Source organism: Ascaphus truei, chromosome 19, assembly GCF_040206685.1.
Source record: "Ascaphus truei isolate aAscTru1 chromosome 19, aAscTru1.hap1, whole genome shotgun sequence".
Lineage (NCBI taxonomy): Eukaryota > Metazoa > Chordata > Amphibia > Anura > Ascaphidae > Ascaphus > Ascaphus truei.
The window spans coordinates 4,936,235-4,960,948 of record NC_134501.1 but is presented as its reverse complement, the minus strand read 5'-3'; the positions used below and the strand labels follow the sequence as shown (position 1 = coordinate 4,960,948).

General features: G+C 44.3%; 1 protein-coding gene across 5 annotated transcripts in view; it reads left to right on the top strand.

Annotated features, from left to right (window-relative positions):
* Positions 1-24,714, top strand: part of ANKRD27 (ankyrin repeat domain 27) — a 47,183-nt gene that overhangs the window by 17,538 nt on the left and 4,931 nt on the right. For 4 of the 5 annotated variants that reach the window (XM_075576344.1, XM_075576341.1, XM_075576342.1 and 1 more), the window contains exons 4-27: positions 4,351-4,507; positions 5,771-5,925; positions 6,820-6,879; positions 6,974-7,027; positions 7,122-7,187; positions 7,672-7,748; positions 8,494-8,615; positions 9,033-9,111; positions 9,691-9,823; positions 11,810-11,899; positions 13,809-13,936; positions 15,844-15,926; positions 16,699-16,814; positions 17,210-17,302; positions 17,693-17,890; positions 18,967-19,026; positions 19,135-19,254; positions 19,973-20,017; positions 20,498-20,623; positions 21,099-21,296; positions 21,709-21,828; positions 22,252-22,413; positions 23,362-23,467; positions 23,981-24,050. In XM_075576344.1, the coding sequence (XP_075432459.1) occupies positions 4,351-4,507; positions 5,771-5,925; positions 6,820-6,879; positions 6,974-7,027; positions 7,122-7,187; positions 7,672-7,748; positions 8,494-8,615; positions 9,033-9,111; positions 9,691-9,823; positions 11,810-11,899; positions 13,809-13,936; positions 15,844-15,926; positions 16,699-16,814; positions 17,210-17,302; positions 17,693-17,890; positions 18,967-19,026; positions 19,135-19,254; positions 19,973-20,017; positions 20,498-20,623; positions 21,099-21,296; positions 21,709-21,828; positions 22,252-22,413; positions 23,362-23,467; positions 23,981-24,050 (2,618 nt within the window). The remainder of the gene's footprint in view (positions 1-4,350; positions 4,508-5,770; positions 5,926-6,819; positions 6,880-6,973; positions 7,028-7,121; positions 7,188-7,671; positions 7,749-8,493; positions 8,616-9,032; positions 9,112-9,690; positions 9,824-11,809; positions 11,900-13,808; positions 13,937-15,843; positions 15,927-16,698; positions 16,815-17,209; positions 17,303-17,692; positions 17,891-18,966; positions 19,027-19,134; positions 19,255-19,972; positions 20,018-20,497; positions 20,624-21,098; positions 21,297-21,708; positions 21,829-22,251; positions 22,414-23,361; positions 23,468-23,980; positions 24,051-24,714) is intronic. The other variant, XM_075576343.1, reaches the window with a different exon arrangement.

Below are 24,714 nucleotides of genomic sequence, written 5' to 3'. Positions count from 1 at the left end.
CAGAGAGAGAGAGAGACTCGCAGAGAGAGAGAGAGACTCGCAGAGAGAGAGAGAGACTCGCAGAGAGAGAGAGACTCGCAGAGAGAGAGAGAGACTCGCAGAGAGAGAGAGAGACTCGCAGAGAGAGAGAGAGAGACTCGCAGAGAGAGAGAGAGAGACTCGCAGAGAGAGAGGGACTCGCAGAGAGAGAGGGACTCGCAGAGAGAGAGGGACTCGCAGAGAGAGAGGGACTCGCAGAGAGAGAGAGAGAGACTCGCAGAGAGAGAGAGAGGGACTCGCAGAGAGAGAGGGACTCGCAGAGAGAGAGAGAGAGACTCGCAGAGAGAGAGAGAGAGACTCGCAGAGAGAGAGAGAGAGACTCGCAGAGAGAGAGAGAGAGACTCGCAGAGAGAGAGAGAGAGACTCGCAGAGAGAGAGAGAGAGACTCGCAGAGAGAGAGAGAGAGACTCGCAGAGAGAGAGAGAGAGAGAGACTCGCAGAGAGAGAGAGAGAGAGAGACTCGCAGAGAGAGAGAGAGAGACTCGCAGAGAGAGAGAGAGAGACTCGCAGAGAGAGAGAGAGAGAGAGACTCGCAGAGAGAGAGAGAGAGACTCGCAGAGAGAGACTCGCAGAGAGAGAGGGACTCGCAGAGAGAGAGGGACTCGCAGAGAGAGAGGGACTCGCAGAGAGAGAGGGACTCGCAGAGAGAGAGGGACTCGCAGAGAGAGAGGGACTCGCAGAGAGAGAGGGACTCGCAGAGAGAGAGGGACTCGCAGAGAGAGAGGGACTCGCAGAGAGAGAGGGACTCGCAGAGAGAGAGGGACTCGCAGAGAGAGAGGGACTCGCAGAGAGAGAGGGACTCGCAGAGAGAGAGGGACTCGCAGAGAGAGAGGGACTCGCAGAGAGAGAGGGACTCGCAGAGAGAGAGAGACTCGCAGAGAGAGAGAGAGGGACTCGCAGAGAGAGAGAGAGGGACTCGCAGAGAGAGACTCGCAGAGAGAGAGGGACTCGCAGAGAGAGAGAGAGGGACTCGCAGAGAGAGAGAGAGGGACTCGCAGAGAGAGACTCGCAGAGAGAGAGGGACTCGCAGAGAGAGAGGGACTCGCAGAGAGAGAGGGACTCGCAGAGAGAGAGAGACTCGCAGAGAGAGAGAGACTCGCAGAGAGAGAGAGACTCGCAGAGAGAGAGAGACTCGCAGAGAGAGAGAGAGAGACTCGCAGAGAGAGAGAGAGAGAGAGACTCGCAGAGAGAGAGAGAGAGAGAGACTCGCAGAGAGAGAGAGAGAGAGAGACTCGCAGAGAGAGACTCGCAGAGAGAGAGGGACTCGCAGAGAGAGAGGGACTCGCAGAGAGAGAGGGACTCGCAGAGAGAGAGGGACTCGCAGAGAGAGAGGGACTCGCAGAGAGAGAGGGACTCGCAGAGAGAGAGGGACTCGCAGAGAGAGAGGGACTCGCAGAGAGAGAGGGACTCGCAGAGAGAGAGGGACTCGCAGAGAGAGAGGGACTCGCAGAGAGAGAGGGACTCGCAGAGAGAGAGGGACTCGCAGAGAGAGAGGGACTCGCAGAGAGAGGGACTCGCAGAGAGAGAGGGACTCGCAGAGAGAGAGAGACTCGCAGAGAGAGAGAGACTCGCAGAGAGAGAGAGAGGGACTCGCAGAGAGAGAGAGAGGGACTCGCAGAGAGAGACTCGCAGAGAGAGAGGGACTCGCAGAGAGAGAGAGACTCGCAGAGAGAGAGAGACTCGCAGAGAGAGAGAGACTCGCAGAGAGAGAGAGACTCGCAGAGAGAGAGAGAGACTCGCAGAGAGAGAGAGAGAGAGACTCGCAGAGAGAGAGAGAGACTCGCAGAGAGAGAGGGACTCGCAGAGAGAGAGGGACTCGCAGAGAGAGAGGGACTCGCAGAGAGAGAGGGACTCGCAGAGAGAGAGGGACTCGCAGAGAGAGAGGGACTCGCAGAGAGAGAGGGACTCGCAGAGAGAGAGGGACTCGCAGAGAGAGAGGGACTCGCAGAGAGAGAGGGACTCGCAGAGAGAGAGGGACTCGCAGAGAGAGAGGGACTCGCAGAGAGAGAGGGACTCGCAGAGAGAGAGGGACTCGCAGAGAGAGAGGGACTCGCAGAGAGAGAGAGAGAGACTCGCAGAGAGAGAGAGAGAGACTCGCAGAGAGAGAGAGAGACTCGCAGAGAGAGAGAGACTCGCAGAGAGAGAGGGACTCGCAGAGAGAGAGGGACTCGCAGAGAGAGAGGGACTCGCAGAGAGAGAGGGACTCGCAGAGAGAGAGGGACTCGCAGAGAGAGAGGGACTCGCAGAGAGAGAGGGACTCGCAGAGAGAGAGGGACTCGCAGAGAGAGAGGGACTCGCAGAGAGAGAGAGGGACTCGCAGAGAGAGAGAGAGACTCGCAGAGAGAGAGAGAGACTCGCAGAGAGAGAGGGACTCGCAGAGAGAGAGAGGGACTCGCAGAGAGAGAGAGAGAGACTCGCAGAGAGAGAGAGAGACTCGCAGAGAGAGAGAGAGAGACTCGCAGAGAGAGAGAGAGAGACTCGCAGAGAGAGAGAGAGAGACTCGCAGAGAGAGAGAGAGAGACTCGCAGAGAGAGAGAGAGAGACTCGCAGAGAGAGAGAGAGAGACTCGCAGAGAGAGAGAGAGAGACTCGCAGAGAGAGAGAGAGAGACTCGCAGAGAGAGAGAGAGAGACTCGCAGAGAGAGAGAGAGAGAGACTCGCAGAGAGAGAGAGAGACTCGCAGAGAGAGAGAGAGAGACTCGCAGAGAGAGAGACTCGCAGAGAGAGAGAGAGAGAGAGACTCGCAGAGAGAGAGAGAGAGACTCGCAGAGAGAGAGAGAGAGACTCGCAGAGAGAGAGAGAGAGAGACTCGCAGAGAGAGAGAGAGAGAGACTCGCAGAGAGAGAGAGAGAGACTCGCAGAGAGAGAGAGAGACTCGCAGAGAGAGAGACTCGCAGAGAGAGAGAGCGAGAGAGAGAGAGAGAGAGAGAGAGAGAGAGACTCGCAGAGAGAGAGAGAGAGAGAGAGAGAGAGAGAGAGACTCGCAGAGAGAGAGACATGCTCATAGGGTAAGATACTAACATATCAGTTATTCTCATATAGGTTTGTGGAGTGGGTCAATCATTGGGTTACTCAAGTTGTAAAGGGTTAATGCAGGGGTGGCCAACTCCAGTCAAGGACCACCAACAGGTCAGGTGATCGGGATATATCCCTGCTTCAGCACAGGTGGCTCAATCAGAGGCTGTCGTTATGACCTGTTGGTGGCCCTTTCTGACTGGATTGGCCACCTCTGGGTTAAAGCATCATATTAACCCTCTGTTTGACCTTCTTGTGTACTAGCTAAACAGGTACAGGACAATTGTTTAATGCAGTATTTTGGCGAGTCTGCTGCAGGGCTATCTTCTTGACAATATAGCTAAAATTCCATGTCTGGGTGGTGACGCTACCATCCTAACTCTGTGAGGCTAGGGACAGTAGCGTTTGTTTGTCTTTGGTCACCTTTTTGCCCGAGTTGGAATTAATCTAAGACAGTAGGACCGAGGGCGCTTTCTCGGCAGGCGCAGTCTGGATAGACTCGGTATGGTGACGCGCTCTGGCGTGACCAGACCTTTCCGTGACGTCTGTCACAAACTGTTACATATGCCCATAACCTATATTATCCACAACTGTCCATGAAATGTCTTTAAATATAATGTTTAACCCTGTTCATTTAATGTAACCATGTCACTGTGCCCTGGACATGCTTAAAAACGAGAGGTAACTCTTAATGTATTACTTCCTGGTAAAAGATTTTTATAAATACAAAGATCTTTAGAAGTATCGTGTCGTCTGGCAGATTGCTGGAAATGGTTTGGCTACTGCACTTACCTTCATTCATTCTGAATCCTTATTGTCCAATACTCGGCATGTCGGAAAGGAAAACTTGCACTGAATATTACGCGGCCTCTGTTTTTTAATAAATGGCGTGCAGTTTGCCAGATTACATTTTTGCCGCAGGATTTCCTGACACTTCTGATCCACACACGGATTTTTGGGGGGAGGGGGTGGCTGGCAGCAGGACATGTTTTCTTATGTTTTTCAATGCAGTGAAAAGAGGAGGGATTCTATGCTTTAGAAAGTTCTAGTTTACAGATTATCTCGGAGTATTTGGTTGATCGTATTCCTAAATAATCACTGTTATACAGGCTCCACTAGCATATAAGTGTTTAATGACAATTAGCAGATCAACTTTTTATATCATAAAGGTTAAGGAAAAAATATGTGTTATAGCTTCCACTTAATATCTTCTAAAAAAAACAATTTAAGGCGCTGTTCAGACTTTAAATGACTGTTCTGCATTTTGTGGGGTTTTTATTTATTTTTTTTATTTCAGGAGATTTTTATCCAAGGCAACTTGATTAAACTAGGTGCAGGGTTTTCCTACCGCCTGTCTGTGCCAATTCTTTTTGAGGAGACCTTCTACAATGAAAAAGAAGAGAGCTTTAGCATTCTGTGCATTGCTCGTTCATTGGAAAAAGATGACAATGCAGGTATTACTTATCTAGATAACATTGATAATCTTTAATATTTATAGCAGAGAAACCCTTACCACTCCGACCTCGTACCTCCTTTTTCAGGATTGGAACGAAGGGGTTCCCCGGAGCTGAACCACGCTATTCAGCTCCGAGGACCCCCTGGTTTCTGAGTAAGTTTACCCTTAAAAAAAACAAACCAGGAAGTAATACTGGTGTTTGTATGACCTTCCAGAAGGAAGCCACATCCCATGCTGTAACTTCACAATGCTGTGCAAGAACTGAATGAAATAACACTGAGCAAGCGATTGATTACAGGAGAACGGATCGATCTGCAGCTTAGCTAATCACTTGTCACTGTGCAGACTGTATTGATGCACATATTCAATGGGAATAAAAAAAAAATAATTTTTTTAATTGCACATATTCACTGGTAATGATCGCAGGAACTGTCCGAGAGTCCTTAGAGCTGAAAATACCTTGGAGTTCAGCTCAGGGGGACCTTCAGTTCCCACCCTGAACAAAATAAATAGGGGGGTAAATTAAAAAAAAAAAAAAAAAACACAACTAGTATGGGGGGATTGCTACTTTAAATGCATGAAGTTGGGATGGAAGTGGTATATTTTATATCTTTTACAGGAGGGAGAAAATACCATTGATTTTAAGAGCAGGTTAAGAGGGTGAATGACACAGCCTTTTTAAAGCTGCAGTTCAAGCAATATCCTACATGTGTTTTTGTAATAAATCAGTTCTGTACTATGAGAAAATACTTGCAGCATTTAAATTTAAAAAAAAAAAAAAATGTTTTAAAGACATTTTTAATGTAGGAAGCATTTCCAAAGTCACTCTCTTCTGATAGGCTCTGGCTCTTGAGCCCCGTCCTCTCTCTAGCAGTGAACCAATTGTATCTAGTAACTGCCCAGTCACATAATATTCCAGGACTACATTGCCCACAATGCTGTGCAAGAACTGAATGAAATAACCCTGAGCAAGCGATTGATTACTGGAGAACGGATCGATCTGCAGCTTAGCTAATCACTTGTCAGTGTGCAGATTGTATTGATGCACATATTCAATGGGAATAAAAAAAATATTTTTTTTAATTGCCCATATTGAATGGGGAAAAAATAAATATATATATATATATTTTTTAAACGGCAGCTTGAACTGCAGCTTTAATAAAAGAAACCACTTGGTGGACATGTCACAATGTTTGAGAAAACCAATGCCCTCTGAATCAACAAGTTACATCTTTGTATTTTTTAAAAATTATTATTGTAGAGGAACCACCCACACCGTCCACTATCTGCATATTAAAAAACATCGAGGACGTAAAGGAATTTTTAGGCAAGAACGTTGAGAAATTTGACAAAAAGATATCCTCTTTCCGCCGTACATGTAAAGGACACGAAAGAAAAAGTATCCGGCATTACATTGTAAGTACTGTAGCTGATTGCAATTTTGATTCCTTTTAATGTAAGGTCAAATATACCTGCCCCAGATAACACATTATAAGAGCTTGTTCATGACCAGGTCCAAAACTCTTATCGTTGCTTAGGAACTTGGGCTTAATTTTTGTTGGCTTTGCAGAGTCCCTTATTTTAGTATATACAGTAGTATCAGGTTATAGTATGTTGGTGACTTAAACATTTCCAAATGTTACTATTTACAGTATGTGTGTGTGTGTATATATACCAAAACCAAAGTATGCAGAATACAAGATATATATATATATATATATATATATATATATAAAAAAAAAAATAATAATATATATATATATTATTATTTTTTTTTTTTTTATATATATATATCTTGTATTCTGCATACTTTGGTTTTTCCTGCGCAATGAGAGGAGTTAGAATAAAAGACTAATGCTCGTCCATATGAGACCTTTTATCAATAGTGTTTAATATTTATTTTAATTGCTTACTGATTCATTGAAGTCATGGGGAAAAAAAACAAAAACTTGTAATATCTGTTTCTTAAGAATGGATTTAACCCGGAAACTGAAAGTTCTTCAATTTCACAATAAACATTCGGGTAGAAAAGGAGAAGTAAAGGGAATTTCTGAAAACACGCAGTTTTTGGAATTGGGTGTTTGATGAACTTAAACACTCGTCATTCTACACGCCCCCCCCCCGAACCCCACACCCCGCAGATATATAACCCAGTGCTGGAACTTTTTTTTTTATAGCATCTGTCTTAAAGTTGTAACTGCAACTTATATTAAAGTCGGTGTACTTTTACAAATATTTGACCTCTTATTTATTTTTGTGCTGTGTGACAGATATTTCTGTTGATGAGCAAAGTTTCGGTTTGTCTTTCAGGATTCTGTCAATTCTCTGTACACCAAATGTCTTCAGCATTTACTGCGAGACTCCCATTTGGTAAGAAACCCCTTGCCGTGGCCACATTTGCCGTAACTAAAAAAAAAAGGCAAGGCAAGTTATGTTTCGATCATCACAATTCCTTGTTTTACAGAGAGCGATCGCAAGCCAAGAAGCTCAGATGAATTTGATGAAACAGGCAGTAGAGGTAGGGGCGTGTTTTTTGTTTTTGGCGATCGTTTGGAAAAACTGGTATAGTCCTGTTGTGATCTTTAAAGCTGCCCTCCTCCTTTTCTCGGCAGATGTATGTACATCATGGTATTTATGATCTGATTTTCAAACAAGTGGGGACCATTGAAGCAAGTGAGGTAGGTTTGTTCGTGATCAGCCTATTTATGATCAATAAAAGCACCAAAGGCAAGTGTTTAGGGCCCTGAGTGTGTGATTTATGCATAGTTTTTACTTTTAATCCTATCTTTGTTAGATTTGATCAAATTAAAGGAAAACAAGGGTCCCTTATAACAGGAGGGGGGGGGTGCGCAAACGTTTCTAAGGCGGTCGCGGAAAGAGCACCACTCTCTTCCCCACAGTTAAACTGATTGACGAGGGAGAGTGCGTGGCCTCTGTGAAAACTTCTTAGCTCCTCTCCGGCTTCTCCTCCTGCATCTTCTGATGGAGACAACGCAGCGTCAAATGGCGATGCGTCGCAGAGATGAGATGCCGGAGAGCAGGTAAGAGGTCAGTGGATGCGCGACCGACTTCAATTTGCCCGCCCCTGCCTTATAGCAGGAGCTGCACTCGGCAAACACTATGTCTTACTGATTTGTCCATCTTGTTTATTTGAACTGGTAGGATGCAGCATTTAACAAAATTACAAGAAGCCTTCAAGATCTCCAGCAAAAAGATATCGGCGTTAAGACGGAATTTAGGTAAATTACAACAGCATGACAATCCTTTGTTAATCATGTCATGTTTCTGAAGCCTTTTTTTCCCCCCTAACTTGAGAACTAAAAACCTTATGGGAACCGCCAATAAATATAATTCCAGATCCTCCGTTTTCTATACAGAATAGATCTAAATGGCTTCAAACACTAGCAGAGAAATGGGATGGACACTCCGCTACGTCATCAAGTGTTAGGGGATAGTATGGCGAGGCACCTCATGGTAGACTTTGCAACAGGTTGTATGTTGAGGCTACATTAACATATCCGAGTAGGGTCTTTTAGAAATGGAAATATGAAGAGATTAGTATTGTATTCAAGAAAAATCAGCGCACTTCAGTCTTAAATATATATTTTCCAAGAGAGTGCCTCGCTCCTTCCTTACATGGAGAGACGGCCAAACACAGGAGAAGGTACCTTGAAGTGCCTATGGTCAGGGACTGACATGTAAGTGCAGAATTGTGGAAAAGCTCCGTTTCTTTCTCCGTACTTCACTATATATTTTTCTTATTGCAAGGTGCGCTGAGTTTTCTTGAATACATCACTCCTTGGACTGAGAACGGTCCATTTTCACGCAGCACCCACACCTACCCTTCTCCCTGGTTTAGCACTTTCCTTAATCTGTTTATTTAATTAGTATTGTGCCTTGACGCATATTGGTTTTTCGGAGAGAGTGGATTTGTGTGAATCCTAGCGTTGCGCTGTTGATAATGATGGTGTCAACCTCTTGCAGTACGAACATACCCCGCGCAAAGCGAGAATTGGCTCAGTTGAACAGATGCACGTCCCCCCAGCAGAAGCTGATATGCCTGCGGAAGGTGGTCCAGACTATAATGCATTCGCCTAGTCAAAGAGGTTGGTGTTCCAGAATATCGGCGGTGTCTCTTCACTTTTGTGTAATAGGAAGTAAATACGATTTCCAAGTTGCATGGTATCTTCTCATTTTAGCCTCCAGTTTTACATTTCAACACACGCCATGCATTGTCTTTGTGTGTGCCTTCCTTCCCATGTTGAGAGGGAATTCAACTATAAACACACACACGCAAAACCATTGTATCCCCTTTTTTTTATATTATCATGACTTCATTTCTACATTGTATAAGGGGGCGTGTAGACATTATTGATTTTTTTGGTGTGTGTGAGATATATTTATATTGATTATTTATTTCTGGATGTACACAGTATACGTATGTTTAGTTTGCTCTACAGTTCTGATCTCCAGTTGAAGTTTGTTTTTTTGTGTTGTAACTAGTTTCCTTGTTCTTGCTTTAGTTAACATGGAGACGATGTGTGCAGATGATCTTCTGTCTGTGTTACTGTATTTGCTGGTAAAAACCGAGATTCCCAACTGGTACGTTGTCCCCCTTTTTCCATTCTGTATGCTAGAAGGGTTCCCATTTTTCATCTTGCACATGTAATACGGAATAGTGGGAAGAGCACATGTATTATTCTCTGGTGGCTATGATTTCTAGACACAAGGGATGCATATAAAACCTTTGAAATCAAGTACAGGCGGTCCTCGCTTTTCCGATGGAATGCATCCTGCTAACCGCCGCCGGTTAACGGACCGTCGGATTGCGGGTCCTATGTTAATCGGCGGCAGTGACGGTCGGAAAAGCGGGTCCGGTGTCGGATAATGCATCCGGCGGACTGCATTATGTGGTGTCGGATAGATAAGGCATCCGCCGGGGCCTCGGTAAGGGAGGACCACCTGTATATATTAGAAAAAACGGTCAGGAATTACAATGCAATTTGTCTTTAATCTGCACGTTAAAATTTTCTGAACCCAAGCGGACATATTTACAGTAACAGAAAATCTTTTTCGTTTGCCGCCTTTTTGTTTTTTTCAATTTATTTATATATATTGTTTGATCAAATGCTGCTTCTTTGCAAAAAAAATAAAGATTGTTTAACTCTTAATTTATTTCAGGATGGCAAATTTAAGTTACATCAAAAACTTCCGGTTTTGCAGTTCAGCGAAGGATGAATTGGGATACTGCCTCACCTCGGTGGAAGCTGCGATTGAATTTATCCGTCAAGGAAGCTTATCAGCAGGAGCAACGGTAAGACAGCCTGGTATCCTGTTTGTAATGTGTATTATCTTTAGTTGGATAGTGAAACCTAATTCACTCTACTCTCTTGCTTTTCTGTTAGAAGGCTTATTATTTGGGATTATTACTTAGATTGTAAGCTCTTCGGGGCAGGGACTCCTAATGTTTTTATCTTTGAAACGTTTATTCCTATTATGTGCTATATTATAATGCCACGGGTATTCCTGCTGTGAAGCGCTGTGTAAATAAAGATATACTTATACATTCTGCCATTTAATTAATGGTAAAAAAGCAAGCTGCTCTTCATACTGTACCCGGTCACCATTGATAATACAATCCTCCCCTTTTCTGTCGCAGAATAAGGTGATGGAGCTACAGTAGGGCCCCACTCATACAGCGGGTTCCGTTCCAGGGTGCTGCCGGAAAGCAAAAATCGCCAAAAAGCGGAACATAGCATTTGCTAAAATTGCTGGCAATTTTTTGTGTCTCCTACCCCTTCTGCGCATGCGTGAACTCTGCCACTCTCCCTTCTGCGCATGCGTGCACTCTGCCACTCCCCCTTCTGCGCATGCGTGCACTCTGCCACTCCCCCTTCTGCGCATGCGTGAACTCTGCCACTCCCCCTTCTGCGCATGCGTGAACTCTGCCACTCCCCCTTCTGCGCATGCGCGAACTCTGCCACTCCCCCTTCTGCGCATGCGCGAACTCTGCCACTCCCCCTTCTGCGCATGCGCGAACTCTGCCACTCCCCCTTCTGCGCATGCGCGAACTCTGCCACTCCCCCTTCTGCGCATGCGCGAACTCTGCCACTCCCCCTTCTGCGCATGCGCGAACTCTGCCACTCCCCCTTATGCGCATGCGCGAACTCTGCCACTCCCCCTTATGCGCATGCGCGAACTCTGCCGTTCCCCCTTCTGCGCATGCGTGAACTCTGCCGTTCCCCCTTCTGCGCATGCGTGAACTCGGCCGTTCCCCCTTCTGCGCATGCGTGAACTCGGCCGTTCCCCCTTCTGCGCATGTGCGAACTCAGCTGTCCCGCTTTCTGCGCATGCTCGGACATGGCATCCCCCTACTCGGTACCGCCGTATTGGTGGATCGCCGAGAAGCAGGGCCCTACTGTATATCAAACTAGCGCCCCACACCGACAAAGTGCAACTCAACCTACACACACCTTCTTTCGACTTTCCAATCAACGCACAAACCTAAGAAAAAGGGAGATCTCCAACTCCGATGGGGACACAGTGCAGTACTTGGGGGGGGGGGAGGGGGGTGCTGCTGAGGAACAGATTAGTCAGGGGAAGTAGAAGTTGCTATGAAGCATTTCTGTGCATTTATGAAGTTGGAAAGTATAGTTTGCTGCGCTCGGCATTCCCCGACACGCTCAGCAAATTCTGTTTTAATTGAATATAAGTGAAATGAAAAGGAGCTTCCACTGACCTGTCCTGTTTGCAAAATAATCCATGCCATTTTCCTAATGTAAAAAAAAAAAGAACTTATTTCATATAGCGCCTTTCTCCCAATGGTAAGCGTCACGATTACAGTACAGCGCGCGGTACGCAGCACATAGGATTGTTACAGGCACAGTCCCTGCCCAGATGAGCTTACAATCTGTGCTTGGTGCCTGAGGCACAGAGAGATAAAGTGACTTGCACAAGGACACAAGGACCAGCTAAGACTGGGAATTGAGCCCGGCTCCCCGGCTTCACTCGGCGTCGTTACCAGTCCGCGCCTTTAATCCCCGAGCCGCTCGTCAGGTTTAAATATTCAGATTTCATTTTCCTGACACCAGAGTTTGATTTTGGAGAACACCTGACCAGTTGATGTACTGACATTCTCCTGGTTTCCTGCAAAAAATGTTATTCATTCTTTAATTTAGTACATTAATAGCAGTCTGTATTAAAACAGCACGTAAACATGACTGAAGCCCAGTTCAGGGAGGTTGCCTGTTCTTTCAGTGCACATTTTATTTTGCTTATTAACTCTCTCTTTATTTTGCAGGATACTGAAGGGAATGATAAGTCCTTTTTATGGCAGAGAATGAACTTGATGTCAAGAGCGTCTTCAACACCAGTAGATTGTTTATTCCAGGTGAATTCCTTAACGTGTGCGCACTTTGCACCAGTTTTAGGGTAACTCATTGTTTATGAGAAGTGCCTGAGAGGTACTTTCATCTGGTATTCGGAGTTGGGGACTAGCGGCCTAGGATGGCACTGCACCTTGATACGGTGTTAGAGGCAATCCAAACGTTATTGCGAATTTTTAAAAAAAAATTTTAACATAGGTTTGATGCAGGGTGGGGGTCTCAGGAGGTGAATCCCATTAATTTCAGAGCCGGAGACCCCGTGCTTCCAAAGATACCTCTGTAGGGGGTGCCGGTAGCCACTTCGCTACCAGGGTTCATGTAATGGCTGCGTTTCAAAGCTCCTGCGACCTGCAGGTAAATAGAAAGTCGTGACATCAAGTTCGGCTTCCTGCTGGCCAGCGTCACGCAGGACTTATACATTTTGCTGAGATACCAGCACCCCCTTTGGAAGTAAGTATCTCGAAGCAGGAGGTAGCTCGAGCGGAAATGAATGGTGTTCAGCTCCGAAGACCCCGTGCTTCAACTATATGTTAAAAATTTTTTTTCATACCGCCTGAATTGCTCCTTTTTAATAGCGTAGACATGAATGGCACTTGGAACTGCCCCATAGATTAGTTGAAGAGGCCGTGAGGCTGCGATGAGATCCCTCTCCGCACAGGTAGCGCCTCTCCCTTTTATTTCCCTTCACTTCGTATTTTACTTTGCCACAAATGTGTAAGGTGTTTTCTGTTAAGCGTTCACCAAGTGTGAACACGAGAGGAGAGAGAAGGGGGTGTGGAGGAACAATAAGAGTGGAATTACGAATGGACTCTAATAATACCCCCAGGTCTACTTCTTGAAATGTCAGTCTAATAAAGTATAAAACCGTAGAGTATGTGATTATAGAAGTAAATGTAAGATGGGACGTATTTTCAGATATTGTAGTGTCCGACATTAAATCAGGGGTGGGCAACTCCAGTCCTCAAGGGCCACTGACAGGTCTGGTTTCCAGGATATCCCTGCTTCAGCAGACGACAGAGAAGCCCAATGCTACATCCAACATGACAGAAACACACAGTGAAATACTTATATATTCTCTTGAAATAGGGTCATTTAGTTTAACCCTTTGGCCAAAGCGTTGTAAGCTTGCGAGCCACGACAAGGCAGACACCCGTTCGCAAGTCCTAACACTACCAGATAAAATACTAATATACCTCTATTAGGATTAAAATTCTCATTTACCTCTATTAGGAGGGAGAAAGACCACAGTGGGTCTGTATCCAGCCCACTGTGGTCTTTCTCCCTCCTAATAGAGGTAAATGAGAATTTTAATCCTAATAGAGGTATATTAGTATTTTATCTGGTAGTGTTAGGACTTGCGAACGGGTGTCTGCCTTGTCGTGGCTCGCAAGCTTACAACGCTTTGGCCAAAGGGTTAAACTAAATGACCCTATTTCAAGAGAATATATAAGTATTTCACTGTGTGTTTCTGTCATGTTGGATGTAGCATTGGGCTTCTCTGTTGTCTGTTGTACACATATGCCACGCTCAATAGCACTCCATTTTGACACATACACATATATATATATTTTGTGGGGGCTCAGGGGTTCCCAAAAAGAGCTTGCTGGGCTTCTGTGTTTTGTTATCCCTGCTTCAGCACAGGATGCTCACTCAGTGGCTCGGTCTTTGACTGAGCCACCTGTGCTGAAGCAGGGATATCCTGAAAACCTGACCTGTTGGTGGCCCTTGGACTTTAGTTGCCCACCCCTGCATTAAATACAGTTTAAAGACATTTTGTCCCATTTCATAATGTTGGTTTCATTGCTGGATAATTGTGAAGCGGCTTGGTTTTATTTAACGGAAATAATTTTCCGTTCCTGACACACTTTCCCTGCTATTGACATTGCTGTTTTCTGTTTTTCTCTCTACATAAAGCATATTGCTTCTGGAAACCAGGAAGAAGTCGAGCGGTTGTTGAGCCAAGGTGACAAGGATGAAGAAATTGCCCAGAAATTGTGTCACCCACTCTGCTCCTGTGACATCTGTGAAAAGCTCGTCTCCGGGTAAAAATAGTTTTATTTGGGATTAGGTGTAGTAACGAGGGGCAGGACACATTTTATTGCACCACGTAGTTGATATGTTACAAGCTTTCCAACCTCTCCGGGTCCTTCATCGGGTATAACAAGGAATGGGTTAGGATGGATCCCAAGTACTTTCTTATAAATACAAGGGAAATATTTGTGTGCTTGAAGCGGAAACGTTTGTGACTTTATTCAATTGTTGTGTAAAAACACAAAACATTTATTAGGTACATTTATACGCATTCATGACCACTTAAAGGTTGTGCCTTTTATAGGTACAGAGAAACACGCAACCCTAAAAGCTTCTTTAAGAGGTCTGCGATACAGGGGAAATAAGCCACATGCTCAAGGTCAAAAGAAGCTGAAACAAAGATTCAAACCAGATACACCCACTTCAAAGATAGTGTCCTTATCACTAAGGCAGCCATCTTTCCATACGCAGGTTCCATCAGTCTAAAATGGTGATTCCCAACAGTGTCTTCATGTAGTAACAAAGGAGGGAGTAGGGGGTATGATACATTTTTATTGAACCAACAAGTAGTTATGTTACAGGCTTTCCAACCTCTCAGGGCCCTTCATCAGGTATGGCAGAAATGCAGAAACACAATATAATATACAGTGTGTGTAGGAGGGATATCTGGTTACAATAGATGTTGAGAGGAAGTGGGAAATAAGATGAGGTATGGAAGAAAGGACCAACATGGCTACATACCCTTCTTTGTCTACTATGGGGTTAGGTGAACATTTTGCTATAAAATGTAGATCCTTTCTGCTGGTCGTTTTTAATGACGTATCCTCAGACCGATCTCTCGCAGTTCCAATACTTATTCATCAGAGGCAAATAAGCTTCGTACAGGCAGATCAAGGAATTGTTTGCAGCATTCTACAGGCGTGTGGCTGCATATGTACTTTACCCATAACCATGGCTTTGGAAAGAATACATAAGGCTAATAAGTGTAAGAAAATAAAACCATGTGTTAACACTAATACTAACTGTATAGCACAGGTGCTTCTAGCAGAAACCTTCAATGATGATGTCACTTTTATTTGAAATGACCAGTGCCTTAAATCTTTAGTTGTGACGGGCCTTTGAAGGTGAAAGCCTAGATGAGTGCGGTAGAGAGAACATTGTATGGTGTTATTTGTTTGAATTTAGGTGTACGACAAAGATGAGGGGTGGGGGGGGGGCCCTTAGGAGAACATTTGAATGACCCAGATATGTTCACAAACCTGCTCCTGCTTTTCTGCGTAGGCCCGCGGCATACGATGTTTCCGCGGCAGCCAGGGATTCTGCTTTCTGTGCCGTACGGTGAATTTTGTGACGCTGCATAAGTAGTTTGTGATTCTATTCTGTATAAATTCTTGAAGCTGCAATCCTGCTTTCCCTTATGTTTTTTTTAATTTTTTTATTATTATTTAATTTTTTTTTCTTAGCATGATGGGATTGAAGCAGGGGGTCTCCAGAGCTGGTGTTAATGTCAGCTCTGGGGACCCCTTGCTTTCCAAGATACCTCTGTAAGGGGTGCAGGTAGCTGCTCTGGCTGGGCTGTGTGGGTCTATTGAAATGGCAGCTTAAATGTCCCATAGGCCAATAGGAAGCCGTGACGTCATCCCTTGTAACTTCCTATTGACCCGCGTGCACCTTAAAGCTGCAGAGCTGCTACCGACACCCCTTACGGAGGTAAGTACAGTATTTCTGGGAGCAGCCCCCCCCCCCGAGCTAAAATGAATGGGGTTCAGCTCCGGAGACCCCCTGCTTCCCACCTATTACAAAAAAAGTCGTCTCCTGTTTAAAGCCCACCCCCCCCCTTTTTTTTTTTTTAAATATGCAGGTTTTGTGTAAAAAGGAATTTTTTTATTTGTTAAATATATTCTCATGGATTTTCTAGGAAGCTAAATGATACTTCGAATGTTACTCCATTTTCCAGGGATGACCGGGGTTACACGCCACTTCACATAGCAGCCATTTGTGGTAAGACCGGGATTTCAAACGCACCGCCCTCTCCAACTAACTCGGGGTGTATGGTTCTGTATGCGCTGGCTGTTAATAATTTGCCTGCTCGTTTGTAGATACTGCACACCCCGAGTTAATCACCCCTTCACTGGTGACGGGCACATGTTTAAGTGATTGTTAGCACATGGCAGCACTAGATATTTAAAGATGGTAGAAATGATCTTTAATGCGGCACTCTCCTCCCCCGCTGCCCCAGCAGCCTATGTGGCTTTAACGTCTATAATGTTAGTATGCTGTTTCTTTTTGTGTTTGTTTTTCTTGGTGCTAAAACATTGATTTAATCTCTAGCATCTGAGGTTTAGACTGTGCGGGTCTCTGGGGAGAGCTCCATTATTAACCTCGCGGACACGTCATATTCTAAATGCTTAGATCCAAACGAAAAGGGCGATTTAAAGTAATAATAATAATAATAAAATGCAAGCAGTGTGTTGATCAGCATGGACTGGTACTTTAAAACTAAGCTCTTCTTTCAATGGCAAGATAGTCATTAAGTGTGTACGTAATCCAGTTATCTGAAGGATCAATTATGCTATCGCAATCATTTGGGTACCATAAAATGGTCTGATTAGGCTCACCAAACCCTACATTTTTGTTATTTCAGGTCCACTCGTTCTATTATAATTTATATTATAACCATTTTATTGCCCCCTTTTTTTTCTCTAAAAGAAGCATTAGATCTGTGCATTTGCCAGCTGGCCGTGTTTCTTGTTTTTTTTTTGTTTTCTTACAGGGCAATCTCCATTTATTGATCTTCTGTTAGCTAAAGGAGCCACGGTTAATGCCACGGATTACCATGGGTCAACACCACTTCATCTTGCTTGCCAAAAAGGCCACCAGAATATTTCAGTAAGAGATTAGACATTTGTTAGCAAATGATTTCATTCATGCAGTGGGTGTGAAGAATAACGGTCTCGTTGGGTTTATGAGCTGCGGAAGTACAGTTTTACAATTTACCCAACTCGTTGCCGATAAAACAAGAACAGTGCACATTAAGCCTGGATACAATACACTGATATACAAATGTACTTGGTTCTGGCTATCTGATGTGATTTTCACATCATAGACATAAAACAAGTCGGAGACACACACACAACTTGTTTCTCTTGGCGTCCTGGTGTATGTAGCACTCAATAAGTGGAACCCCAAGTGTTCGTACTTTGCTGCATGTTGCTGTATTTTTTTTGTGGGTGATTTCCTCCAGTGACCTTGTTCTTGACGGTTCTTTATTTTCTATTTGTAAGCTTCTCTTGCTGCACTACAAGGCATGCACAGATATACAAGACAACAATGGCAACACTCCCCTTCATCTCGCCTGCACATACGGGCACGAAGATGTAAGTACCAGCTGGGCGGATGTTGCAGCGACCGTCTGATATCTTGGAAAATAGAAACTGCTTATTTTGATAAGATCCAAGAAGAACTATTCAATATTACCACCATTTATGATAATAGGGGGGTGGGTGGGGTTATAAAATTGTCAAACATTCTGCTGTATAAAACGCAAGGCATCCGGCGCTTAACTGCCTTCATTTGGTTATGGACCATCGTCATTTTATTCACTTGCAGTAGAGATCTAGATAGATTAGTAACTAAATAACCCATTTGTCCTAGAATTTTGCAGGCAGCCATATGGGAGGATAGACTTTTGGTGGTTGGGGGAAGAACTGGCTCTACATCGAAATTGTCACAAGCGTGTGTTGTTTTGTAACCTCTCTTCCTCGCAGTGTGTGAAGGCTTTGGTCTATTATGATGTACACACTTGTAGAATTGAAATCGGTAATGAGAAGGGAGACACCGCACTCCACATAGCTGCTCGGTGGGGCTACCAAGGGATTATAGAAGTGCTGCTACAGAATGGAGCCAGCACAGACATACAGAACAGGAGGAAGGAGAGTCCGCTGCAGTGCGCTTTAAACTCCAAGGTAATTCATCATGAAAAGGATACAGGAGTCTCGGGCAGTTGAACTGGTGCGTCAGCCGGAATACTTATAGCTGGTAATGCACAAGCCTAATTTTAGTGTCTACTAGGTTTCCACTTTCCATCATGGATTGATTTTTTTTTTTTTGTCTTTCCAGTTCTGCTAAAACATCCGCCATTAACCCCCCCAAGGCCCCAGAGTAATCAAGAAAAACCAACGCTTGTTAAACCTGCCATGTTGCTTTTGTGCTGTTGTATACCTCGCTTCCCTTCTAAGTTACCCGAAGGCCATCACAGGGCAGTCCACAGCCACAGGAGGTGTTTCCTCTGTTGGGATTTAGAGGAGGCTAATAGAAGGGGTATGGGTTGGCATCTTGGTACAAAGCAATACCTTTTTAGGGGTTTTGTTATCTAGTGTTAAGTATGTTTTGAGATGAACGGAGCTCGATCTGGTAATGGGGAGAGGTTAGCAGGTCAGTTGTAGACAACATAACAACTTTTTGGGTTCCATATAAAAAAAACGATCAAAATATACAAATGTAGATGATGCACAACTTCCTAAAATGCGTAAAAATTTAGTAATGGAAAAAACGCTATACAACAAAAAACAAGTTTGTGTTGCCACCGTGTCGCACTGAAAGTCATAGCCCCTGCTGTCCGACTAGTCCCATAACGTTTAGGGTCACAAGACCCCTTGTCAGACAGGGTGGTGCGGGTATGAGTAACAGACTCACTGCTCATAGTATCCGTCCATCGAAGGATAATAATGCCATGGGAATGTTGCTTATGTCACAATGACATGAGAAGACTCGTGTATTGATGGTATTTTTCTGAGTGCTGCTTGTTATTACTTCGTTGCTTTTTTTCAGTAATGGAACTAAAGGGCAGCACAAGTGGTTTTGCAAAGCTGTGCAAATACCAACCATTATAGATCAAATCTGTAAATAGTCAGGGCTGCATTTCTTTATATTCCGCTATGTAAATTTGATGGAAAAATACATTTCTAAACCACTTAAACGCCAGTCGGCCCTGAGGGTTTTTATAATGGGGTTATTAATCGCTGTTTCTCTCTTACCTTAGATTTTGGCTTTGATGGAACTTACCTACATGGGGTTTGACAGGAGACAGAGTACTTCGGAGGTAACACGCCCTCTCTTTTCACTGCTCCTGAGAGAATGCCATGTTCCTTGTATAAACACGGGCACTAACATCCCCACCTCCTTGTTTCCTGCGCTGGTCATATTCTAGTCGCCAAGCAGGTCTCCGCAGCAGTCTGGCGACACCATCAGCAGGGAGTCCTCCGCTTCCAGTCTGTCTTCCGCGTCGGCTGATCTTAGACAAGATGATGGGAAAAGCCACTGTAAGGAGGTAAAGAAGTGCAGCCGGACCACATACTGATTTTTATATCGTCCGGTGTTTCCTAGAGAGTGAAAACCAATGTAAAAAAAGGGTAAAAATGTGTATATGTTGTCAGATTTAGTAGCCTCCCCTTATAATAAAACATCACGGTGAAGCAGCATATAGTCCGTGTGTGACCGGGCCCAATATTAGAGTTTTAGTATGTAATATAAAATGCTAGTGTGTGTGTGTGTGTGTGTGTGTGTGTGTGTGTATCCTGATTTCTCAGATCTAATTAGGTGCTGAAATATGAAGTCATTTTTAAATCCTCACAAACCACAGATATATGGAAAGGGCATCGATCCTTTAACGATACCAGATACGTGCGCATTCCAACACTTCTGTATATATATATATATATATAATATAGATATAGATACCAGATACGTGCGCATTCCAACACTTCTGTATATATATATATACACACACACACAGAAGTAAGTGTTGAAATGCGCACGTATCTGGTATCGCTAAAGGATCGATGCCCTTTCCATAGATCTGTGGTTTGTGAGGATTTAAAATGACTTCATATTTCAGCACCTAATTAGATCTGAGAAATCCAGTCGTTGGTGGAGTTTCTCGGGTCATACAGCACCTGAATATAAACCGAATACTAAGTAACGAGGCTTAGTCACAAATGTTACTTCTACATTTAGCTCACAAATTCCACATATTCCCTTTTCTGCAGGTAGAAAAACTTTTAAGAGCGGTGTCTGACGGCGATCTGGAAATGGTAAATTCTCATGGATATTGTTCTCTTAAACGTTATATACAGTACCCAGCTCTGTCACAAAGTTTTATGTACATAAAAACATAGTGGTCTTCTGCTGTAGGAGCCCTTCTGGCATTAGACACTTTTTACAGCTCATCAACTTCAAGGCATCTTCCAATACTGGAAAAATACTGCTTAGTGTATATGGCCAATGTCTTTATCATAACATGAGCGAAATATGGCATTCTGTTGTTGCAGTTGCACACGTCTTCTAGTGCAAAGTGTAATCGCCTTTTCCTGTAGGAGTTTTACATTGTCTTGATGGTAATGGCAAAGGATAACATATCTGCCACAGGATTATATATTCTTACACAGGTGGCAATAAGGCATAAACAATTAAAGTCCCAACACGTCTATTCTGAGCCATTTACCTTTGACGTCGGAGTTACTCATGGGCCGGTGGTTGTATGCGTTTCTAACACTGGTGATCGTGTTCCGTAGGTGCGCTATCTCTTGGAGTGGGTTGACGAGGACTTGGAAGAGGACTCCGACGATTCCCCAGTTGAAAAGAAGCTAGAGCTTTGTCATCCGTTGTGCCAGTGCCGCAAATGTGGCCCTGCTCAGAAGGTGTGTTCTAGTTACGTGAACTTGGTGACATTTTGCAGCTATACAGGCACTTGTATCAATGGAACATATTGTCCATGGTGACCAGTTTGTGGGATTAACTTTTGGCAGCAACATTGGAAGACCCTTCTAAGTAGAGTTGGGCAAGTGTTGGCCATGAAGATGCAGCGCATCAATACCCCCCATGTTTCCATATAGTGCATAATCCCCATGGAGTATCAAATACTTCCTTTTGTGCTCGAAATTACCGTAATATATTTTTAAAATAAATGCGTATCGAACATAATGCAGATTGTTGGTATTCACGATTTAAACACCATTAATAAAGAACCTTGTATTGCATCCAAATAAGATGTTATCCTATTCTGGTTATTTTGTTTTTTTCCAAAGTTGTACAGGTAACTAAAATATACGAGTCTGTAATGTGGCTATAAATAGGAATGTAGGTGCATATCGCTGTTTTCTTGCCGCCTTGCAGAAGATGAGGAAGATCCCTTCCGATGGCCTTGGTGTAAATGTTGCTGGGCAGGACGGGTTCACACTGTTGCATATTTCTGCACTGCAAGGACATTCAGTTTTAGTGGCTCTACTTTTGAAGCACGGCGCTAATGTCGATGCAAAAAACGAAAATGGCGCATTGCCTCTGCATCTAGCTTGCCATAAAGGTCACCTAGAGGTGTGTATGACTTTATTTTACTACAGAGGCTTCACTAGATTCCCCCCCCCTTTTTTTTGTTAAGGAACCCTATAATTATATTGTGAAAATCTGAGGAACCCCAACCCTCTCTAATAGCGCGCCTGAGATCAGATGCATTGTAAGGAACCCCGACCCTCTCTAATAGCGCGCCTGAGATCAGATGCATTGTAAGGAACCCCAACCCTCTCTAATAGCGCTTCTGAGATCAGATGCATTGTAAGGAACCCCAACCCTCTCTAATAGCGCGTCTGAGATCAGATGCATTGTAAGGAACCCCGACCCTCTCTAATAGCGCTTCTGAGATCAGATGTATTGTAAGGAACCCCAACCCTCTCTAATAGCGCGACTGACATCATATGTGTGTAAATCAGAACTTTTTGTTTTCTCACAGGTGGTGAAGTGTTTGATTGAAAGCAGCACTGGCAGAAATAAAAAGGACATTCTCGGTAACACCCCGATAATATATGCCTGTATGGGGGATCACCTCGCCGTTGCTGCCCTGTTGCTGGAGGTAAAGTAATCCTTACAGTTTTGTGTGCGTCGCCTATAAATCTGTAGCATGTGAATATATGTAAATGTGCCAGTGTTTCTTCGTCTCGCGCTCGCACTGGGGCCGTAGCCTGAGTGCTGGCGCTCTCCCCCTTCATCGGAACGATCTGAAGGACTTCAGATCACTCGCAACAGGGAAGGCATGGCGGGGCACGCCAGGACGTCACGTGGCTGGTTCGCCCTCATTGGCTGAACCGGTGGCGTGGCTGCCGTGCCAAAAGACCAAAATCTTGTCTTTTGGCAAAGGTGGTCGCGCATGGCGCTTTGTGCAGGCGCGCAGGCAGTTACTGGGGCCGCCCCATAGAGGGCCGTGCTGTGTGCGCACAGCCGCGGGGACAAGGCCTTACCGTGCAGCTGAGCCCTTCTTTATGATCTTGAATTCTAGCACGGAGCGTCTGTTAACCTGCCTAACGTAAAGGGGAATACTGCGCTCCATGAGGCTGTGAAGAGAAACCATGAAGGTTTAGTGGAGCTGCTGCTTTTATACGGCGCGCTGATCGACATAAGAAACAAACGACAATATACACCGTTGGACTGTGCCAAGGAGGTACGTTGTGGGAAGGCCTGAACAGATGAAATCAGTCCTCAAGGGCCATCACTGGGTCGAGTTTGCAGGATATCCCTGCTTCAGCACAGGTGACTCAATAAGTCTCTGCTTCTGCACAGGAAGCTCAATCAGTGGCTCACTCTTGGATTGCACCACTGACTGAGCCACCTGTGCTGAAGCAGGGATATCCTGAAAACCGGACCTGTTGGTGGCCCTTGAGGACTGGAGTTGTCTACCCCTGCGCTAGTGTATTATCCAGGTTCTATCAACTTGTGACGACCTTCAAAAACGCGGCCTGTCTCCTCGTGGCAAGAGACGGGAGCGAGCAGTGTAAAGACTTGTGCTGGGGGGCGGGGAGGGGGGGGCGTGTAGGAAACAAAAGGGTTTGTTTGAATGCAGAGTAAAGCATTTGGGAAAGTAAATGCCAGTGATGAAATATTAGTTATGAGGCTTTCGTTATGAAAGGACGTAATCCTTAGACTGGTAAAATGCCGGCTGTGATGGTTTGCCGTGGTGGGCAGATATCTGCTGTCGTGTTGGAGATTAAAAAATTGATATGCTAAACTCATTTATCTTCTTATTAGATAAATGAATATATAATTATAACTATATATAATCTTGCCGGCCTAAATGCCAAGCACTATAACCATGAATGCTTAACAGGTAGCGTTAGTGTTGTGGGCGCTGTATTTTAGAAATGTTTACAGGCATTAATTGTTGGAAACTATAACCCTGACACTTTCTGTGATTGTAATCTCTCGCATCGCTATTTTTGGTTGGAATGAGTTTGCGTGTCAGAACACTCTGCTTTCTTTTCCCCTTTTATTAACGTCTGCAAATAAGAACATAACTTCAGAAAGCAAAGTTTCATGTAACGCGTTATTGTCCAAAATGATCACACGAAATAAAGCACAAAGGAATGCTCAAATACAAATGTTTTTCGTTAAGAATTCAAAGGTTAAGCAGCTTCTGCTGTCTGGTCCCAGCAACGCGACTGCATCAGGAAACGGATCCGTGACAACTGATGAACACCCTACCAGCATCAGGAAAAAATGTAAGCATGTGTTTTTAATCCTCAGATACCCCCCCCCCCCCCACCCCACTTCCAAATCTATGAGCACATTTGCAGACTCACAACCCTGCCTTTCCCCATAGTAACTCGGCATACAATGCAACCACTGCAGCCAGGGATTCTGGGTAATGATAAGCAAATCGGTGTCACGTTTTGCTGCTTGCCCAACACGGTCCCCCTTATAAGATTTTACTGCTAAAATATTTTAGAAAGTTACTTAATGTTTTTTTCCCTTCAAGTTTGTTCTTTTTCTCTTCAATGCCACGTTACTATTACTCTGTAATACATTTCCCAGAATCCCTGGCTGCAGTGGAAGCTCTGTTTGCTAAGTGACAACGGGGTAAGACAGGGTTGCAGACCTGCCTGAGATGTGGAAATGCACCACAAGTAGTATTTTTATTTACTGTACTCCGTAATACCAGAATTCCAAATATATGCACATCTCCTGTTTTTATGTTTAAAAGTAGCTAACTTAAACTGTTCTTGCTTTGTAAGCACCCAACTCAAGCCCCTTACAAGCAGAACGTGATCTGGATCCACGACAACTTGAGCTTGCACATTCAAAGTAAGTTCTACGCCTCTTGCTTATTTTATTATAATGACACCTGCATATTAAAGTAATAGACTTGGAACGGTATCTTTAGTCAAATCCTCTAATGTTGGATGTGCTTGTGACTTCTTACTTATGTACCGGATAAAGTCAACACAGAGAGACTAGTTTGAGCGAGTTTCTTCCCTCTAAAAGCGAGAGAGAAGAAATCTCATGCAGTATTACACGAGACACCGCAATCACAAAATATATAAATGTATTACAATATATCAGAATACATCATTAATTGGACGCATCTTGCTAAAAAACAAACGGTATCAAACGGCCTTCATCACAAAACAGTGAAAAACATCCCAGTATGATCATATAACCTTGTGACCTCAGGGAGTCTCCCTTAAGGAACTCCCCATTGAGTCACAATATACCTGGGTATAATCACAAACGCTGGTGTACTTGTGAACCTAACTGGCCTACTGTAAGCAGAACATACTATTGCCCAGGAAAGACCTCCCTAAATACCTGATCAAACAATGCGACTATAATTAGCACATAGCTTGAGACAAAAAGTAGTTATAGGCGATGATACCATTCTGAATATGTTCAAAGGGTAAGGCCAGAGATTGACTATCGCAAATACTGAACCGTGTGATCAGGAATCGGTCAGTTCTTGGCAAAGCTG